The 21,495-nt window shown below is 39.3% G+C and overlaps 1 protein-coding gene across 1 annotated transcript; it reads left to right on the forward strand.

Annotated features, from left to right (window-relative positions):
- The first annotated feature begins 840 nt into the window (after window positions 1-840).
- On the forward strand, window positions 841-17,861 carry CDC20B (cell division cycle 20B). The gene is given in 15 exon segments (XM_057389604.1): window positions 841-859; window positions 1,409-1,509; window positions 5,052-5,102; window positions 5,105-5,151; window positions 7,727-7,839; window positions 9,296-9,397; window positions 9,400-9,437; window positions 9,440-9,539; window positions 10,298-10,388; window positions 11,048-11,051; window positions 12,875-13,050; window positions 13,857-13,920; window positions 14,073-14,198; window positions 14,918-15,033; window positions 17,762-17,861. Coding segments are annotated over 15 exon segments (1,248 nt in total).
- Window positions 17,862-21,495: the final 3,634 nt, after the last annotated feature.

Here is a 21,495-nt window from a genome sequence, read left to right on the forward strand (position 1 = left end):
AGAGGTCTTTTCCAACCTAAGAGATTCTGTGATTTTTTATCAGGAGCATGCTGCTGTCGTGAGAGTAAAGCTGGGCCCAAGATTCCCCTTCCCAGCACTCAGACAGCAAAGGGCAGCAGGTCATACACAGAGTAGGGTGAAGGAAAAGAGGAAAAAGAAGGTCTCATCCCTAGCCAAGCAGTGCCTRTGTCAGACTAGCCTTTTTTACACTGTGATGTGGGACACAGGAGTGGGTTTAAGGACTCACTGGACTGTGAGCAGGCACAGGGCCTGTTCCAGCACCTTCACTACTGGATAAGTTATCAACAACAGCTCGGACAGCAGGAGCGCTCATACAGACCTCTCTCTTTGTGTCCTTCTGCTTCTTCTTTGCCTTATACACAGCTCCTGCAGACCCAGCTGTAACTGCAGGACTGGGATCAGTCTGCAGGCCTGCATTTGGTGCAGGGTACACTCACTACAGGAGGAGCCTGCTGCTGTTTCTTCTCCAGTGCCTCAGGCTTCCTGTACTCGCAAAAGGACACCGGGACACGTTCTACTCACCTTACAAGAGATGTATTGGAGAGCCATTCAGAGTGCAGATCAAACTTCAGCACTCTGAGCTGGTGTGGAGCAGAGATGATTCTAKAGGAGGTTGTTTCTGTCCGTCAGCAACAGAGGGAGCTGATGAAACGCCGAATGAGCTCTGAGAGCGCTGACTCCTGCATCCATCAGTGCCAGGAGAAAGCGGGRTAGGGTTCGCATGCTGTATGTGTGTGATGGGCTTCCTGGAAGATGTAGGGAACTTAACACAGTTGACTTCCCGATTAATAACTGGAATATTTACTGGACAAATAAAAGATGATCCTTAGTGTTCAGGGTATGTTCCTGATCAGAAAGTGCAAATCTGTTTTCTGCTAAAGAGAGTACCAGAGCTTTTCAGTTATGCGTGCTCAGGTCTAGGAAGCTCTGGCTCTAAAACAGCGTGAAGTCTTTCCATCTTCAGTTCCCAGAACAGAATGTCCTGCATGCTGCCCTTGAAAGCAGTGGTGAAAGCTTGTGGGATCCTGGGAAATCAGATATTAATTTTCTATTGAGTAAGATTCTCTGTAACTAGTCAATTAACCTAAGGCTGAACATGACCTGCAGTAGTAAATAGCATTCTTTATAAAGAGAAAGATCAACCTGATCTTGTGTAGACATGTCTTTTAGAATTAGATGAATAGTGCTGTAGAAATATCTCCTTCACTGACGAAAGGGAAGCAGGGTGACTGCTCCAAATGTCAGTATCCGCATTGTCCCACTTAGTGTGCAGATCCGCTTTCTGAGCACTGCTCTTCTACAATCAGTGCTATTCTAAAAAGTACTCGACAAATATACCCCCGCATCCTTTTTAAAGGAACGTTTTCCATTAAAATTGTTTTTCCAGTAACATCTCAAGTGCCTAAGAAACTCTCCCTCRCGAAAACTACTGTGATTCTACCTAGCAGTTATGCTGTAACAGGTTTGGGAGGAAGGAATAACAGGAGAGTTGGAACAGAAAAGAATGGGTTGAATATGACCTGTCAAAGACACAGGATATTTTCTTTTCTGATGGGTTATTTTACATTTCCTTTGGCCTGGACTCAGTTATGAGGAACTACCTTACTGACACAGATAAYAGTAACATGAGAAGCTCCATTTAGGTAATGTCTGCTGGAGAAAACTCAGGAGCAACATTTTTGTCATTTATTTGCTTCAACTTCTCTCTCCTTTCTCCAAACGATCAGCCTGTAAACTAAAACTGAAACTAAACTAGTGAAACTCTCAAGATGGGTTTGTTACCTCTGAGGAAAAGCATGTATTGTAAGAAACACACATGAACAGCGTGAATGACTCAGTTTTCCACTTGCTTTAATAACCACCGTATGTGAGAAGGTAATTGCTTCAGTTCTGCAGGATGTAGCTGCTCGTTTTGTCACGTAGACATAATAAGGGGCTGTGAAAAAAATTACCAAAAAAAAAAAAAAGTACCAAAATGTAGCTTTGAGAGAATATTGTTGTGACAATTGGTGGTCAGATTTTGCTGAAAGAACACAAGTAATCTGCTTAATRTGTGGAACAAAGACTTCAGAATACTTCCTGTTTAGGAGTTATTTTCYATTACTGTACATTTTATCAGTTCATTTTTCCTGGCACTTTTTTCTTCACTAACTTGAACACTGACTTCTTATGTGAAGCATTGGTACTTATGTTAGAAAATATATTACCGTAATATGACACTCAAAACCTCTTCTCTACTTTACTGCTATCTCTACAAATGTCAGTGATTACAGTTTTTCTGGTTCTCTTCTTCCCTGGATTGCACCAATTTCAAAGTCAGTATGAAGATGTTAATAGCTGTTTTCATATATTTTTTTGACCATACCCATTGAGCAGCATTGCTTCAGAGATGCATTATARCACCCTTTTTAATAGCATTTTATAATCCTTAATTTATATTATTGAGAATTTTCTGTGAGGATATTAAGGTGAACTTCTAAGAAAAGGAGGTGATGTGAGCACTGATGGGCTAATTAGGCTCATTGTATGATGCTTTGTAATAATGGTACTCTTGAGCATCTCTGGATGTTGGATAGAGATCATGCTTTTATATCTTTCTGGGAAACATGATTCTTGGGACAATCACTTAATTTCCTTAATAATTAAACTAGTCTTGAAAATCTTCCTTTCAAAAAGCAGTGCTTTCTTTCTTCTTGCCCCCTCCATTGACTGCTTGGAGAGTCAGTGGATTTTAGAACTCTTAAAACACACAACTCAATTGGTTTAATAGTCTTTGGTGAATCTAGTCAATGGAGAAAGTGAATGTAACTTCTTTTTTTCTCCTGAGATGATAAGCACTTTCTATGAAATAGTGTACATAAAATGATTTTTTTTCTTACAATGAAACATCTTTTAGAAGATGGGTACATATTGTTCTCTTCAGTGGAGTCACAGAATGGTTTGGTTTGGATGGGACTTTTAAAAGTCCCTGCTTAGTCCAAACCCCCTGTAATGACCAGGGACAATTTCAAGTAGATCAAGTTGCTCAGAGTCGTGTCCAATCTGGCCTTGAATATTTTTAGGGATGGGGCATCCACTACTTCTCTGGGCAACCTATTGCACTGCTTCATCATCCTCACTRTAAAAATTTCTCCCTTACATCTAGTATCTGGACCCCCTGCAGCAAGTCTTTCTTTTGTTGAAGGTCCCAGAGCTGGACACAGTATTCCAAGTGGGAGTGGAACAGAGAGGCAGAATCACCTGGCCATATCCTTTTTGTGCAGSCCAGGGTACAATTGATTTTTTGGGCTGTAAGTGCCAATTTCCAGATCATATCTAACTTTTCATGATCAGTGCACCCCAGTTCTTCTGGGCAGGCTGCTCTCGATCTGTTCATCCCCCAGTCTGTGCTGATACTGGAGGCTGCCCTGAGCCACAGGCAGCACCTTGCACTTGGCCTTATTGAACYTCATGAGGTTCTCGAGGATTTTATGTAAACCTAGATTTGTACTGTAACTTACAAGTAGAAGTTGAGTTAGGGCTAATGTATTCAGAGTTCTAGATCAAGGGTCACAACCATCTCCTAAATTGTGATATGGGGGTCTGCACAATACATTGTGGGGTGACCAAAGCCTAAATTCTTCCCAAAACCATTTGAAAATKAGTCCTGGCTAAACCCATATGAAAATTGACTAATCTTCTTAGCTATAGTAATTAATGACTATTTGTTTTGTGCTGGCCTTTAATATAAAGGAATGGGATCCACTGAGAATAAAATCTTCTCACATACCAGTGAGTGTGTGTGGTCTATCTGTGGGCCAAAATATTACTTCCTTGTATATATAATCAGTTTTCCACAGAAATGTCTGCGCTTATTTTAGAGGGACACAGATCCAAGCAATGTGATTAGCTTTCTGCCAAGCTGTCTGTATAAATCATACAGAAAATACCTCTCAAGACTGCAGGCCTCCTGTAAAACAGCTGGAATATATAAAGGAGAAACACTTCCATTTTCCGGTTATGTTTTTCTAAGACATTTCTTGTCATGACCGTAGCAGAGTTTTGAAGAAGAGTAACACAGGCTGTGTGTGAAAGGGTGGATTTCACAGACATTGGRGAGAAAGAATTTACTAATCTTAAGTGGCTGGTAAGAACATCAGCTGCATTTCCACATGACTATAAATAAAGAATTGCAGAACAAAAAGAAAACTGGCATGAAAGCATTCATTTCAGTGACCATTGTGGAGAAATKCATTTTACTAGGAATTGATGAAGGTATTTATGTCCTGTGTGAGCTCATCTGAGCCTTTGAATCTTGTCTAAAGGCCTAAGCTAATTATTTTAATAAAAGATTCCAATAATAATGAATATCTCACTTTTAAAATTTTTTGCCACATCGTCTGTTTCTTTGGTACCCAAGAAAATGCTAATGTAATTTAAAAGACCTTATTCCTCAGAGATACCTTGCAGCTATTTCCCATTTAATGTTGTAATACCAGTTTAGGGAATGGGGTAATGGGGCTGTGTCCGTGAGCCAGGTTTGAGGGAGGACTGACACCCAGTAGGTCTCGTGCTGTCCTGCAGTGCATGCACCACAAAACTGACCTTCCTTCACAGACAGACTTACTGACTGCGTACTGGGAATGTCACTGCAAGCTGGTAACATTAGTCCAAATGCCAGTTCAGAAGAGGCCAAGGGGTCACTAAAGTGATCCAGGTGGTAACTGCAGAGGTACAGGTTTGGATCTTCTCCCTCTGCTAAGGTGGCCTTGTCCAAACAGCTTTGTTAAAGTGTGTGTGATCATTAACAGTAAATCCATGTTTTATGGAAGCAGAGATATCTCAAGTCTCTCAAGTTAGAGCAATGATTTGGACATGATTTGSTATTCTGTATTTGTTATTTGTCTCCCACCCCAGAAACAGCCTGTTTTGAAGTTTCTATGTAATGACTGTGGAGACCTTTGATGGGATTGGTGTTATTCATGATACTTAAACTTGTTTTTCAACTGAATTCTTATTTCARTCATGTTTTCACTTCAGTGTATTGGCAGAGATATCCCGCTCAGCTTCCAGTGGTCCTGGAGGATGGATATAGCATTGCAAAAAGTGTGGGGATGTGAAGGTCTGTGAAAACATCAGAAGCACCTGGAAAGACCTGGTCCAACACAGCAAACATTTTCCAGCACGCAGAATAGTAAGATAGCACAGTCTGCATCTGCACTGGGAAAGTAAGGGCATCTACCGCTTCCAGCAAGTGCTACAGAATAAAGCAAAGTGGCTGAGAGCTAACTGCTTAGAGCCATTTCTGGAATTCTCATAGCCTCTGAATAAATAGCATTCCAGCTCTTTCTAGATTTTTAYCTGGCTCTCCTTTGGCTGCCATCTGATGCACTGTGGTCCTCACACATCACTTTCATTCCAGTTTTTCTGTTTCAGAACTCTACAAAAGTTGTGTTGCAGGGTGGCAGGGGATACATATCGTATRGACTGTTGGGTACATGAGAGTGCAGGACGAGCAGAGATGGTGGAGTCTTGTTCTTTCCTGTAGGGAAAGATAACTGACTCAAACTGGTTTCATCTGTGGTAAGTTGATTAGTTTGCTACATAAAATATCCTAGGAATTAATGAGCAGAAGGGAGTGRGAATGATCAACTGGTTTGAAAATAGGGGGAATCTGAAGAAATAACCTGTGAAATAATGCAGGCATTCCCATATTTGAGTGTGAGACAGTACATTAAATATCAGACTAATATTTTGTTGTCTTCTGTCTTGGACAGATGATTTGTTTTGGTGATCTGGCTGTTTCTCTGTATGACGGGTTCTTTMTGAATCTGGATTTCATCCCCTGCAGAAGAAGTTGACATTTATGTGATAGATTTGTATTTTCCTTTATTGCTTTCCTCTGTGCAAATAAGTCTCATTTCAGAGCAGTTAATGGCAACAGCATAGGGATAAATCACAGTGGGTTTTTTTCCCTTGCTGACAAATGAACATAAGCATTAAGAATACCAGGTTTGATTCCCCCCTCCTATTTGTTTATTGAGTGGTTTGATGTGACAGTACCACTTCCGGAGTCTCATTTTGAGAATTGACACAGGCATGTGAGAGAAAAAATCTTGTCAGCAGTCAGTGATATCTACTAGTACCTAGGCAAAATAACAAATAGGCATAACAGTATTTAATTGCCTTTAAGAAAAAAGCCTTTTTGGCATATTCATGCGTTCATGAAGTAGGTGAATAGAGCTGAAAGGGTAACCAGTATGAATTTGAGGTAGATGATTTACTCACAGCAGAAGTGAATCCTGAAATGAGTTACAGAGATGATTTCATACGTTAATGTCTCACTGCACAGTGACAACTACCAATGTTAARGAGGAAAGATACTTGTAGTTTCAGAAGTGTTGCCATTTATGGAATATTACAGTTAMATGCTTTCAGTTTCTTGAAGTACCTTACTTGGTGGGATTCAGAAAGGCTTTGTAAAATTTTCGAAAGTAATGAAAAATCTAGATATTAGAAATTTTTTCCAATGAGCAAAGTCTCATTTTAGTGATGTTAGACTTTTTAGGGTTAGAACGTAATATTACAAATCTCATTGTGCAGATCTAAGGTCATTCTGCAAATCTTAATTATTTAACTCCACAAAATTTTAAACAAAGAAGAAAATCACTGTAATCTACTTTCTCATCTTCAGAGAGAAGGAGTACCACAGCTGAGAGGGGAAACATTTGCTGTCTGTCATACTTGAATTTGGAATAGGGGGGAATGTTAAGGACAGAGTATGAAAGGGTTGCATGAAGTATATTCTCCACAATTTGTCATTGAACTTTCATATAGGATGTGTATGTGTGTATTTAATTTACAGATTACAAATATTATGCCAGTGTTGATTTTTTCTTTTTTTTTAGCAGATAAGGTTAGTTGTAGAGATAAATTCTGCCCCTGAAAATTTTAAGACTCATTGTAATTGCTATTCTCTGGGGAATAATTCAAAGAAGAAAATGAAAACACAGAGAAAACTGCAAAAATATGGGTCATTAGCATTCTGCTTTGTACTCTGTGGCAATATAATTATTTATACATACAAACGTAACATTAAATGATTCAAAATGGTAATGAGCTGGCTTTTTAAAAATAATGTTGAGGAGTCTTTGCAGCCTAGTGTAGACAATGACCACAAAGAATGGCTCTTCTTGCTCATGCTTGTATTGGGTTTTGTTTCTTGTTACTGTGTGTTACAAGCTTAGTGTGGCGTGATCAAAGTGCGTGTGTTTTAAAAACCTTTTCCTTTGATTAGATATCGGTAGGGTAGAYTTTCGGGGGAAATAGAGAAAGCAAAAGAGTTCATTACTGTATAAGAGGGTTTTGAAATGGGAGAGCTTAAAATCTTCTGCTAATAGCAGATTCTGACAGAAACAAAGGCAAAATAAGAGAGAAAACACCRTGTTCTGTATTGAACAGGGGCACAATTTAAACAAAATATAGTGGATCCTATTCTAAGTTCTAGCTGACTGAATGTATGGAGGTTTGAAAAAGCTGGTGAAATGTGGCTTTCACCTAGTCTAGTGTGTCTAGTGTTTTGAACCTAGTCAGGACAAAAGTAGGCCCTTCAAGCCTCCTCTGAACTGTGGACAGACAAATAAAATGAGAATGTGAAAGGCTTAGGCCTGAGAAAAAATGGTGGTGTTTTAAATTACTGATTTGTGTGAGGTGAATCTTCAAATACAGGATGTCAAGAGAGAGCTCAAAATGAGCTTAGGGCTGTCAGCACCATGAAGCCATCCACACCTTTGCAGCCAGAAGTGAGGCTTCCTATTACTGCCTGATACAATGATTACTGTAAGTTGATTTCTCCTGTGTGGTGTTTTTTGCACAGTCTGTGAATTTTTATGTGTGTTTCAAGAAAGATGGTGGCATGTCCCTGTCACAAAAAATGGAATCACTGCAGGACATAATTCTCATACAGCTAGGGACCTCAAGACAACTTTAAAATCAAATGAATAGAACTACCTCCATTTAATTAAGTTAACTGTTTAGTAATCAGCCTTAGATATCTAGTAGCCAGTCACCTGAGAATCCAGCAACAGTTTCATTGACTGGACTTAGAAATACCTTGTTTTTGAAGACAGCAGTGACATCGTTTGTGGTTTGGGTGACACCTTCTCAGCTTAATTCTCATTTGCGTCTTTGTTGGTGAGCAGGCAAAAATTAACCACACACAAGTTACACATGAACCCACAGGAATCTCAGGTCTGAAGATTTTTAACTCTTCTAGTACTTCATAAAATCTAACAAACAATTCTTTATGTGTATGTACTTGTTATTTTTCCCTGGGAAGACTTTTTCAACATACCTTTGCAAGTGTTCAGGTGTATCTCTGAACAGGGTAAAGGTTTGTTGGTGCGGTACACACTGATCCTGCACAAGGTGTGTCCCAAGATTGACAGCAGCAACAACAGCYGACTATGGAAACAACTTCTGCTGCAACAGTCAGGTCTGTAATTTAACAGACTGATGGATTCAGTGTTCTCCAGGGAGATTTTAGTCACCGAAAATGTGATGTCAGACCTTGGATCACGCTAGTGCTTTCTGTGCCTCAGGTGTCATGCAAAATGGGAATGTCCTGGGTTGTCATGAAATGTTGTACACCATCTGCTGCTGGCCTACATGACATAGCAGGTTGTTCTGAAGATAATAACTCCAGGGGTTTGCTTTGCAAGTGCAATGTGCCCAGCATCAGGAGCAATGGAAGCAATATTCCCATCAAACGTTTGCTGAGCAAGCCCTGAAGATGAGAACTAGAACTTCCTTAGTAACTTTTGGCATTTTTCCTATCATGTGCTAGGCAAATGTCATAATTAACTCAAGGGTGGTGGACAAATGATACCATATAGATTCTGTCCTATGTCTTTCTCATTCACAAGAATTTCCTTGGAACAAGGGTGTTTTTGGAGCAGTGTCTGCTGGAGAAGGAGCCTCATTTCTGGTAGAAGAAATTAAGATGAATGATGTGGCAATCTGAAATGCYGGGTGACAGATTAAAAAATTCCAGTGGGTAAACTGTAACTCAGATCCTGCTGTGCAAACATACATGTTTGAGGAGATTAGACTCACAAAGACCTTGGCTTGTCAGAGATACTTTTCTTTATGTAAGTGGAATGCTTGCCAGCAAAGGTTACATAGGAGAATTCTCWGGACATTTTTCCACAGTCTCTCCCCCACAAACCATACTGCCCCTCCCCCCACCTTATTACCTATTGTTATTTTGCAGTAATTTTTAGTAGCTTTCTTCTAGAGYTAAACATATTGGACCAGAGCCTTGAGAATCTCATTGCCATTGCTGAAGGACCCACTGCACACCTCTGGAATAGAGGAACTTTTCAAGCTATCAAAAGCATTGATTGAATTCCATTTCCAAATACATTTCATGTTTGAAATGTAGATACATTTTATCCATCATTGGATAAAACAAGGAACATGACTTGCCATTTGCACCAGTGATGGAAAACTGCAGGTACTAGATAACTTACCTTTTTTCAGTCTTTCTCCATTTTTAGCTGAAGTGACTACCAGACAATTTGATACTGATTTTTTATTTTTAATTTTAGGGAAACAGATGGAAAAGATTGGCTAAAGTACAGAAGAACTCTGCTGAAAATGTRTGTAGAACTTCCCAATATCATAGTCCACCTTTCTGAATTGCTTTGTGACAAGCAGTGGTCCTAAAACCACTAAAAAGCTGATGACTGAATTAATGATTCACTTGTCCAGTGACAATCAGATTRTTTTTCCATCAGTAAGAGAAACTTTGTCATTAAATTATTTTACTCAGTACAAGCTGTATTTTGTTGTGGGTCCAGTTCAAATCTCCTTATAGGTTCCGCACATGTGGATTTGGCTTCAGTCTGGTCATGCACACATATCTCAGCCTGCTTTATGGGGCAGTATAACTAACAAAAGAATCCTGTGGGATTTTGGCTGAGGTGCTAGACAATAGCAGTACCTGCCTGTTGCAGTCATGAGTCRGCAGTCTGGAGGTATGAACTTACCAGTACTGACATGTAAATAAATAACTTWAAACTCAGCTGTACACCACTTTAATCCAGTCCAACTTCAGCATCACTCATACAGGTGTTGAAATTTGGAAATACTCATTGTCTTACTTGTGAAATTAATGAGCTTGAAATTTTCCTTATGTCAATTCAGAACTTGGGAGTGGCCTACTTGTAAACAAATGAAGGGGACAATTTTTTTCTCGCTGTCAGATTTGTATTTCTTGTTTGTTTTGGATTGGCAGTTGTGATTGAAACCAGAAAGAGGCTGGGAAATGTATTTAGCCACCTGTCTGTAATCGGAGCTCTGAACTGGAATAATTGTATTCTGAGCAGGTGAGTAGTAAAGTCTGTTCCCAGAAAGAGTCTTGCTGCTTTTACTCAGCCAAATGTTCTGTTAATTTTAGCTGATTTTCTTGGCTTTGTTCAGATGTGATTTTCCTGCTCCCCCACCTATCACCAATCTCAGAAATCATAGGTAGATTTATTGTATGACAGGAAAGCAGCCAAAGGGGATTTAATCTCTTTTTGTAGTCTCTGTTTCTTACTCTCCTTTCAGAAAACTGTCATCACTTGCAGAATTTCACTGCAATTTGGRGTCTATGACTCCAGTTTTGTGCAAAGCCCAAGCCTGAAATTGTATTATCTCCAGTGGGGCTGGACTTCAAAAGTCATGGCCTGCCCAGTGCTGGGGAGACAGTATATAGCTTATATGGCCCCCTGATTGATATAAGACTTTATCTGTCTTTTCAAATGCACAGCAAAACAAAGCCGTGAAGAATTGCACACTCTCTAGCTTTGCATCTGCAAGAAAGGCCAGCTCATGGCTATCTACAACCCAAGGAGGATGAAGTGGTTGTCCTTTGCATTGTCGAGGGTGCATTTTAGAGCAGCAGGTGAATATTGTGTATTTAGGTGCCATTTCAGTCTGTGGCTCAGGCGAGAAAGAACAAATGTACTCTTGTGGGTTTTTTTCATCCCACTTTCTGTTTCAGATCGGTGACTCATACATGAAGGGGCTGAGGGGAGACTTGTTTATGATGAATGCTTCTRTGATTTTAACATCATATGATAGTCTTCTGTTTTACTTAAATGGAACGATAATGGTAAGGGTAGACTGACTTTATGGTTAAACTCAAAATGAAAATAATATTTCTTGACAGGAACACTAGTGGTAGTCTTATTTTGATTTCACAAGATGCTCTGTGATTGTCTCAGGTGTGCAAGGTGGAGATAGGAGGAGGTACAGGCAGACCAGCTGAACAAACAGGTGATAAAATGCAGTTGCAATTACACTGGGTGGGTTAGGCTACAAGGATGCAGGTGTAGCATCCTGCCAGTGCCAAGTGGTATAACCTTACTACAACAGTTCTGGTTTGCATTTCCTCTGGGCCAAGGAGGTCAAAGCAGCAGGAACTCCAGAGCAGATATTGATGATAAAATTCAATGTTAAACTGGCAACAATAGTTATGGTAGACACTTAGGTTGAGGTAACATTTATTTCTTTTGCTAGGTTTGAAATTAACCAGATAATTCTAATATTAGGGCAAAGTTGAAATAACTGCATATGGAGAAAAAAMCATGTGGAGTTAATATTAATTTTTACTAAAATTAGAGCAGCATTCTTACACTAAACTTCACTATGGAAGTTTCAATTCCATAGTGTCAATTGACTTTSGGATTACATTGTAGTTATCGTGGTTAAAAATAGCCCAACAACACATCATTATGAATCTGTAAACAAATTTCAGTATCGCAAATTAATCCATCACATTTTATTGTCTGCTCTTTGTCTTTAGCAAAATATCCCATATTTTGTGTCAAAAGCAAATAATTTTGATTTTTTTTCATGCCAAGTGGAAAAAAATCTCCTTTCAAACAATATTCTAAGGAGTCTGCTTCCTTCCCACTCACATCACCATAATTACTGGGAGCCTTAATGCAGCCAACATTGGCAATTCCTTTCTGTTTCTTGTGGTGTGGTGGGATATCCCGGGCTGGATGGCAGGTTCCCAGCACCCAGTCTACCACTGCCTTCAGCAGAGTGCGGAAGGGGAGAAAATAAAGTGGAAAAAACCTTGTCTGTCAAGATAAAGGCAGTTGAATAAAGCAAAAACCAAGGCCACTTTCTGTGAAGGAGGAYATCAAGACAGAAGTTACTCTGAAAAACAGACGTTATAATAATGAATGTTTCTCCCTATCCCCCCATCCTTTGTCCCCTTGTCTCAGGTTTTTTGCTGACCAGATGTCATGTGGTATGGAATATCAGTTTGGGTCAACTGTCCTGGCCCTGTCCCTCCCAAGAACTTTCCCAGCCCCCCAGGGAATGCTGGAGCGGTGGAGCTGATGCTGTGCCAGCACTGCTCAGCAGCTGCCAAAACCTGGGTGTGTTACCAACACCTTTCTGGCCACCAATGCAGAGCACAGCACTGGGGGCTGCTGGGGGGTAATGAACTCAGTGCCATCTGGGCAAGAATCACCTTGTGAAAGAATTGTTCATGAAGGACAGGAAACAGTTTACATTGCATGGCTCAGCGACTGAACAGTGTGCAGATTAGTGGTGTGCAGGGTACTCATGGAAGAGAAATCTGAGACACAGCAGGTATCCTGCCCAGCCTGAAAGGAGCAGCTGCTTGGATCCTTTGTTATCAGTCACYTCTACACGCAGGGTGTGTGTTTGAAAGCTGTTCTGGGTTTCCTCTTACTGAAGTGCTCTTGTTCTGCTGACACATTTCACTCTGATGTGGTTTGCTTCTGAAGAAATGCTGGTGTGATGAAATCTTCATTAACATTAAACCCATGCTGTCTTTTCTCGTCTGCAGTGGTTCACTACCAGGATCTGTGATGTTCAGGTTGCTCAGCGCCGTGTTGAGACTCTTTGTCAAAACAAACTAAGACTTTGCAGCCTGCAATTGTCACTGATCAACCAGCTGCTGGAAAAGGGGCCTAGGCGTGGTGTGTTGAATATCTGGCCTAGTAGCCCTGGTGTGAAATTGCAGTCACTGACACTGAAAATCACACTTCATTTCTAACCAGTTAAAGTRTATGAAGAAGACTTATTGCTCAGCAATTTTTTACATTATCTTACTGGTATCTATTAGTTTCTTCTGTGAGTGATGCAGTTWATTTTAAGACCAGTTCACCTCATAGATAAGTTCACCAGAACTTCGGTACTGGATTAGTAGGCCTTTGTAAATATAATGCCAAACAGAAATAACCTTTAACATATTTTCTTCTATGAATGTACCTTCACAGAAAAGCTTGGTGGTGCAGTACTCTATAAATCTGCGAACAATGTATTTCAATCAATTGAAATATTTTGAGAATTATTTCTGCTGCAGTTAATTTAATACATGAGGTTTCTTTAGCCTTCTTGCCCATGTTTTCATGACATTGCTGGTGGCAAATGATCTGGGGAAGGAAATTTAAAATTAAACAATCTAAGACTCTTTATCTTTATGAAGATCTGTGTGGGAGATATGTCAGCTGCTGGTAACAAGAGGCAGGACAGTCCAGGATTTAAAAGCTGTTTGTCCTCGCCAAAGGATCAAAGGCTGGGCTGAAGTGATGAGTTTAAGGATCAGAGAAATTCATTGTAGCAGGTAGAATTGAGGTCTGAGAAACTTTTCTTTGGGTAGACTCTGAGCCTTGGGGATATCCTGGAAATACCCCAGAAGAAATGAGGGCTCTTGTAAGCCCTGTAGGCCACTTTGCTTAGACTTGTCTGGTGGTTTGGATTGGGCAGTAAGGCTCTGTCCTGATGGGTTCTCCTGGTACTGTGTTGTGGGGCTGTGACTTCTAAAGGGCAGGGGAGAAGCTGGAGTTTTATGAGGATTTATGGGACAGTGTGGACTACTATGACGCAAGGGCAAGGGAAGCAGCATTTGTAGATTTGGGATCTGAGTGTACATTATGGGTGCTTGTTGTACATTTCTACAACTAGGGTTTAAGCTAAACTCATGTGTTCTTCCAGCTAACATCCTAATCTATTCCAGCATCTGTTTTCTCTTTATTTTTCAGGCTACGAACTRGTCTCCTTGGCAGTCAAAAGTCTTTGCTTCAGGAGGTGGAATGAAAGATGGGATTTTGTGTGTCTGGCACATGAATTGTCAGAATATCATCCAAAGTGCAGTTACAGATCCACAGGTGAAATGATGAAAYGTCTGCATACTTAGGCTATGCTCTTTTTGTGTGGCTTTGCTCATTTGGCAAACTCCACTGACTTTGAGGGTGGTTCTGCAGTAAGAGGAGCAGCAGGATTTTCTCTGGATGTGCAATTGTGCTGCATTCAGCTCTTACAGTGTGTGATTTAGAAGCAGTTTGTTTTTTCTCATTCACCACTTCTGACTCCACACAGAATTGATTGAAGAGGAGATAGTCTTGAAGCCAGACACTTATCATCATCTTTCCTTGCTTGCAATAATAGTTTTGGCCAAAATTCTTTATGTGGAGAGAATGTTGAAAGGGAAGAAAAATTCCCAGAGCGTTGGGGTGAGGAGAGAGGAGAGTTGAACAGACATCTGTTTCTGGGATTTGAGTATTAGGAGACAGAGGAACAGGTTCTCAGCTGTAGCAGAACAGCATAACTTTTGATTTGTCAGAGCTATTACAGCTTAGCTGAGGATGTATTTTGAGGGYTTTAGTGTTATACCGATAGACTGTTACTGTGTTTGGGTAGGACAGCAAAGCAACTGTACTTTGAAGAGCTGCAAAAAATTAAATAAATGACCCTTCTAAATCAGTAATTATTCTTCTGGGACTATTTCTCAGTAGCATGTTTCAACACTGCAGATTACATTTCAAATCTCCGAATGGTGTATGTAAAGCCCTTCTGAAAACTAAAGMAGAATTTTAAATTGTGTTAGATTTCTCCCTTGCTCTGGTTACCCAGTTAACTGATGACAGGACAAGGCCTTCCTGAAAATCAGATTAAAAGATGGAAGCCTCCCATGTTTGTCAATTCATTAAAACTCTATGGCAAGTACTTCAGTTATTTATCTGTCTAATCAGTCTGGTTTTGCAAGAACATACATTATGTAAAAAAAAGAGTAAAGAGCAGGCCCCTATACCTCTGTGTTCATGTGGAAAATCCTGATCCACTGGATTTTAAAGGCTGACTTATAGGATCATAGTATAAATTGCTTCTGTGAAATTCCTTGTTTTTAATGACAGGATTCCTTTCTATAATTCCTAAGGCCATGCCAGGTGCAGGATGTGTRTTTTCATTTCTTCCTAAGGCTTACTAGGCCAGGATTGAACGTGCTAATGTCAGGTTGCTTCCCCTGTGTTCTGGCTGATGACCTTCCAGACAACATAAACTAGATGTGACTGCTTTTGCATCTCATGATATGAGGATACTGAAACAGCTTTAAAACGATCTCTAAAGCAAATCTCTGTGTGTTGTTTAGAACTATCTGTGTTTTAATGATGATTTAGATGTGAAGGAATGTGGTGCAGAGTTTTTCTCTTGCATCCTGATGGCTTCTAGAGAAAGTGGAATTTCCTTGTAGCTCTGTGTCTTTTGAGGTGCTGCAGGGCTATCCCAGAGGCAGAGATTGCTCCTTGCTCTTTGTCTCTGGTGCTATTAATGAACAAAAAGACCAGACCATTGCTGCACAGGCATATTCCCACTTATGAAGGCTCCTCACAATTTACCATCAGCAATTCAATGCTGGAAAACACTGTGGGTGTTTCAAAATATGGTCAGAAAAAGTACTGTGATGGATGATTGTGAGATGGCTCTAAGTCAACCTCAGRCACTTTTAACCACATCAGTTTGACACCCACAGAAATGATCTGTAAATTTTAACTGAATTTTACTGTTTAAGCCTCTTGGAAATGCTGAAGACACAGCTGAGAATGAAGACCCATTAGTACCACTTGAACACTTTAGTAATTAGGGTTGACTGTCAGTTAGCATATTCAGAACAGAATGATAACTGAAAGATAACAACCTCTTTGTAGCACTGAGTTTATTTTTAAGATACTTAGGACAGAACTATTAGAGTGAGTTACTATGAAAAAAGAGAATAATTTTGCCTGTAATGTCACAACCATAGAAAAGTTGTTGATCAATGTAAACATACAAGCAAGCAAAACATATAATTGTTTTGAAAGTTACCTGACCTGAACATGATCTTGAAACAATGAAATAACTCCACTCAAAACCCATGGAAATTAATAATATCAACTTACCTGATTTCTCCTTACTGCGCTCCATTGCTTTTTGACTCAAACTATTAATCAAATTTTGATCTGTGTTATGGATATCTTCGAATACCTCTGAAGATTACAAATCAAGATCTTCCTTCAAAGTCATTACAGACATTGAATGGACACAATGTAAAGAATTCACTGAGTTGTAAACTCATGGTACTAAATATTGACAGATATTTTGTACATTTCAATAACTTGAGGAGGAGCAAATCTGGAAAACTAATTTCTGCTGAAGTAATTTAGAGGTAGTGTTGAAATTCAAGTCACACAGTTTAGGACGTGCACATGTTGCTTGGCACCAGGACAGCAGGTATTTGCATTTAATCACAGTCTTTCCAGAGAGCTRCTGTAGCAGCTTCACAAAGTTAAGGCAGACTGTCCAACAACAGTCCTGTGGGCCTTAATCAGGTACCACAGTTTCAGAGGGCCTTAAAGTTCCTCATATATTTATCTCCATGATATCTTGGGGGAGAAGTGCCATCCTGCTGTGTTCATGGAGAACTCCGGTGCAAGTGATGGGAAAACCTAGGTAACTCACGTTCATTTGAGGTGGTCACACACGACTTCTTACTTTGATGCTTCCTTTTAGGATGTGGTTTATCTGATCTGCTCTGAAAAGTATTACTCAGAAGATTATTTTCCCCTTGGGGGGTTAGTTTACCAGTATGCTTGTCAGTGACTCACCCAGCCAGAAAAGCCAAAGCCCAGTAACTTCAAGGAAAAAGGCTTCAAATTTTCTTGCTGACATGTRCCTAAAAACATGGGTTTTCTTGGCATTGACATAGCTCTAGAAGATACAGGAAGTCCATGGCAGAACAATGAGGTAAATGCAGCTCTCAACAGTCTGTTTAGTTCCAGACTCCTTGTGCCTTAAGTTCAAATTCAGTGGCTGCCAGTGGGTGAGATTTTTGTACAATCACGTCAATGAGTTTTGTTCATTCTTTGTGCTGCCAAACTGGGGTAGATTTTTGCCTTCAGCGTGTAGCTCCTGAGRTTTACTACAACTGCAGACAAAACACAATTCCACTAAACGGCTTASTAGGATCACTTTAAAAGATCTCCTTAGCAGTAACAACCGAGCAGCTGGAGACAGTATCTCATTATTGTTGGATCAGCTGCTGCAGACTGTCTGCAAGGCCTGTGCAGACTGATGGGAAAGCTCAGCAGCGAGAGACAAACACAGATGAGACTGATGTGGTGAATGCAAGGAGAACAATAGTTCGGGTTCAGCGTGTTCCTTTGACAGAAATGTCTCCTCAAAGTGGTGCATTCAGTAAAGCCTGCTCCCTATTAAGAATATATTTCCTTCAGACCTCTATTAAGTTGAAAACAGTAATAGATGATAATAGCTTCCTACATCCTATGAAGGATGTTTCTCTGCTGCAGTATAAGTGGAATGAGCCCACATAGTGTGGGTGGTGAAAATGACTGGCATAATTAGTGTATGATTCTGATGTATCTTTCCTTTTCATTTGTACCTATTTATTTTACAGGTCACAGAGGAGAGTCTTGCATATAGCCCTGAGCCTGGGTCAGAGTAGACTCATTTTTATTGCAGTGGATGAGGTGGCCTTGTCTGTGGAAACAATGTGAATCTGGGGAGAGTATGCCCAGCAACAAGACTTTTTAATAACCGTTATTTGAGCTCATTCTTGTGCCTTCTTTTTTTTTTTTTTTTTTTTTTTTTTTTTTTTTTTTTTTTTTTTTTTTTTTTTTTTTTCCCAGAACTAGTGATTAATATATTCAGCCCATTAAATAATTCAAAATATGTGTCTTCCTTCCAATAGAAACATGGCAAAAGATACTACAATTTATTTAAGAGAACAAAATTTCCTTTATCAGTCTATCATTTGAAATGTTAGTAGCTCTTCTTACCCAAAGGATAAATATTCTAACTTGGAAGAATAACATATAAATATACATTAAATTGTAAACATGGACGGAATCCACCTTATATAAAGTGCCATCACAAAGTATTAGGTTCTGCTTTTAGCTTTGATTCTTGTAATGAATTTTACATTGTCATAGCATGCCCATTGATAACCACATACTAATTAATGTATCTTGCCTTGAATCTTTCAAAGTCTACGATCAGCAGAAACCAATTCAAGAGTCCGTACTGTTCTGTGCATCACATAAATCACAGAATCTGTCTAAATACTCCTAGAGCCCTTGGTTAAATATGTAACTAAAAATGAATGATTTATTGGGAATTGTTTATTGTTTCCATAACGGTAATGATAATTAGCTTAATTAATAATAAATTAAACAATAAACTGTCTTTGTTGGATTTTTAATTGTTTCCTTTCCTTAAGCCCACCCACTATGTCTGACATTGATTGAAAATATAAATAATTGCACGATAATTCTATCATTATGCATAATTATGTAATCAACTAGWTAAAAGTTCAGATGGCCATAGTCAAAGGAGYATGCTGTTTGGGCCAAACACAGCTGTTWGTTCATTCATTTTTTAAGAGTACCAATTCTGGCTGCCAGCAAACTCTGCTGCTGTCACCGTATCATGAATTTTATTTAGTGCTCACAAGGAGCAAACTCTTTGGGCTTTAGCCTACGTTTGACCAAATAAGACTTGTAAATGCTGAGAGCTAAATAAGGATTGCAGAAGCGGTCCTCAGAAGCCATTCAGATACAGATCAGTGGTGCTCTTCACCGTGTGTTCTGCCCACAGACATCCTTGTGGCTTTGCTTTCATTATTAGCAATGATCAGAGGCAAGGGGTAAGGATCCACTCTYGCATTTCTATATTAAAAGCTTGTGAGCTCAGAAGCTTGTCTTGTTTGGATTTCTTTCTTTAATTTTTTTTTTTCACAACTGAAAATGTATTTAGAATATATCCTGTAGCTGGGGAACAATAAGATATTAGAGGAGTAGAACAGCAGCAGTCCATGGAAAATTATGCTGTAGTCAAAGGAACAGAAAGAGATAGACAGGRGCACAAGTTATCTGTGGAAATGAATGTGAAACCATCATGTCTTTAGTTCTCATGATTTTTAAAACCTCATCTTGTGCTGTTCATAAATCAGGTGKTTGCTAACTTCACCTCTGCAAGGTAGAGAGCACGCATTTCTTTTACCTAGTAGGAGATTGTAATGAACCTGCCGTGAAGCTGCTGGGCTCTGATGTCATCTCATGTGGTTASTTATTGTTCATTGTTGACTAGTCAAGCTGCACTGCCGAAGATGTATTTTAGCATATCTAAGAGTGAGAGAAACCACTGATTTCAATGGCCCATAATAATGAGAGAACCATATTTGTGTGACCTATGGATCTGTTATGTGACCATGTCTGAGAAGACATCTAAGTGTGCATTCCAGACTGTAACTAATTGAATGAAATCAAACATGTACWGGAGAGCTTTTGTTCTGAGTGTGCAGAGTGTGCAGCTGTTGAAAGYTGACCATTGTTCTTGCATAGCTGCCTCATTCTGCCAGTGCAGAGGTYTTAACATATAAAGTCTTGGTCAAAATTTGAAATCCTGACTTTCTCCCTGTAGAATATGTCATAGTTCTAGCTCATTGCCAGTCACATGCCTGGTATATTGCTCAGGCCCAGGCTGAGATAGAAATCAGAACCCATTTCTAATGAGTCGATTTGTTCTTCATTGGTGGTCTCCATGCACTGAAGACTGAGTCTCAAGGTGGAATTACAGAAGTTTGAGAAAAATTTAAGTTGCGTTAACACAGATCTTCATTCCTACAATCCTGTTCAAGGTGGAGCACTGTGCAACACATAGAATCCAAAACTTCAGGTAAAAAATAATTTTTGCAAGAGGAGAAGCTTCACTGCTCGTACAGTGCATGTGTCTTCTCATGTATATGAATACAACAATCATCTGGAATACAATGAAATGACAGATGAATCCATTTGTTTCCACACTTGAAAGCCCTAGTCTTGCAGATAGTGCCCTGTTCTGCCATTATATGRTCTGTCTTGATGCTACCTATATAAATGTAACATTATTTTGTGTAATGCAGTTTGTGCCTGTTATTCCMCCCAATTGCCTCATATAGCCACAGTGAGAAGAAATAGTTAAATGAAATATATAACAATGACATCAAATTGTCGTAGCCTTTCTTTTAGTTAGTGTGGGTTCCACAGTGGTGAAATGGGTTGTAAATGGCTTCATATAATACCTCTTAAGYAGAGAAACTTCCTACCTAGAGGAAAAATCAGTTCTCTCTTGCTGTTGCTTTTGTTGTTTTCCACAGGTTTACACTATGGGCAGTAGTGACAGAGGCTGAAATTTTGTTTTTATCATGGAAGAGCAATTCCACTGGCTTATTTTTCACAATTTACTAAACAACATCCATGGAAAAGCAAAAAAAAAAAAAAAAAAAAAAAAAGAAATATTTTGGGATACATCCTAAATTTTGAGGTAAAAGAAATAGGCTGCCCATTTTTCTGTTGCACATTTCTTCATGCATTGTAAACTTCTCCTTGGTCAGAACATTCCTTCTGATCTATATGATTTKCCAACCCTTGTTTAAGAATACTTCTGGAAAATGGAGAAATACTGAATTATAGGCTTTGAGAGGGAAGGGATTTTCTACAGACAAGGGTGCTGTTTATGACTTCCWAGGAAGAAATAAAATCAGAGGAAACAGTATGATGAAGTAATGCAATAAATGAAATAATGCAGCAGGATGAAAGAAAGTGAAAAAATGAGCAAAGAAATGAAACAAGACTAATGTATAGGAAGGGTGAAATAGCTCTAGGTGGGCTACAAATTTGTAAGGATATTTTTGTTTCCTGAGGGTTTTTAGAATTAGTTTTTGCCTAAGCAAGGATTTGGTAGTTTTAAGAACAGAAGAAGTCTGATTTTACTTGTTTCCTGTGTGTTTAAAGACAGAATCAAGTCACTGCTTTGGCTGTTGGTAGCAGTCAATGGGGCTAATTATCCTCTCAGTTTCACTGAACCTTATTTGGCTGAGAATCTTTCTCTCTATTTCTGCTTTGTTTTTGTTCTTGTGTGTCCCTTTGTGATCATGTTCCTGTACTTTGTGTGTTCAGCCCAAGAGTGAGAAAAAACATTTAGGAATAAGAAAAAGAATGTGGAAAGTTCTAGCTGTGTAATGATTGGTAACAAATGGAAAACAAAGGTGTTTTTCATCATCAAAACTTTCAGTAAAGATCCCTGTAGTTTAGGCCTTCTCCTTCCTCACTCTTCATTACTWCTCTATGAGAAAACTACTGTCTCTTCTTA

The sequence above is a fragment of the Malurus melanocephalus genome, unplaced genomic scaffold (assembly GCF_030028575.1).
Source record: "Malurus melanocephalus ecotype Western Australia unplaced genomic scaffold, MMel_1.1 scaffold_18, whole genome shotgun sequence".
Lineage (NCBI taxonomy): Eukaryota > Metazoa > Chordata > Aves > Passeriformes > Maluridae > Malurus > Malurus melanocephalus.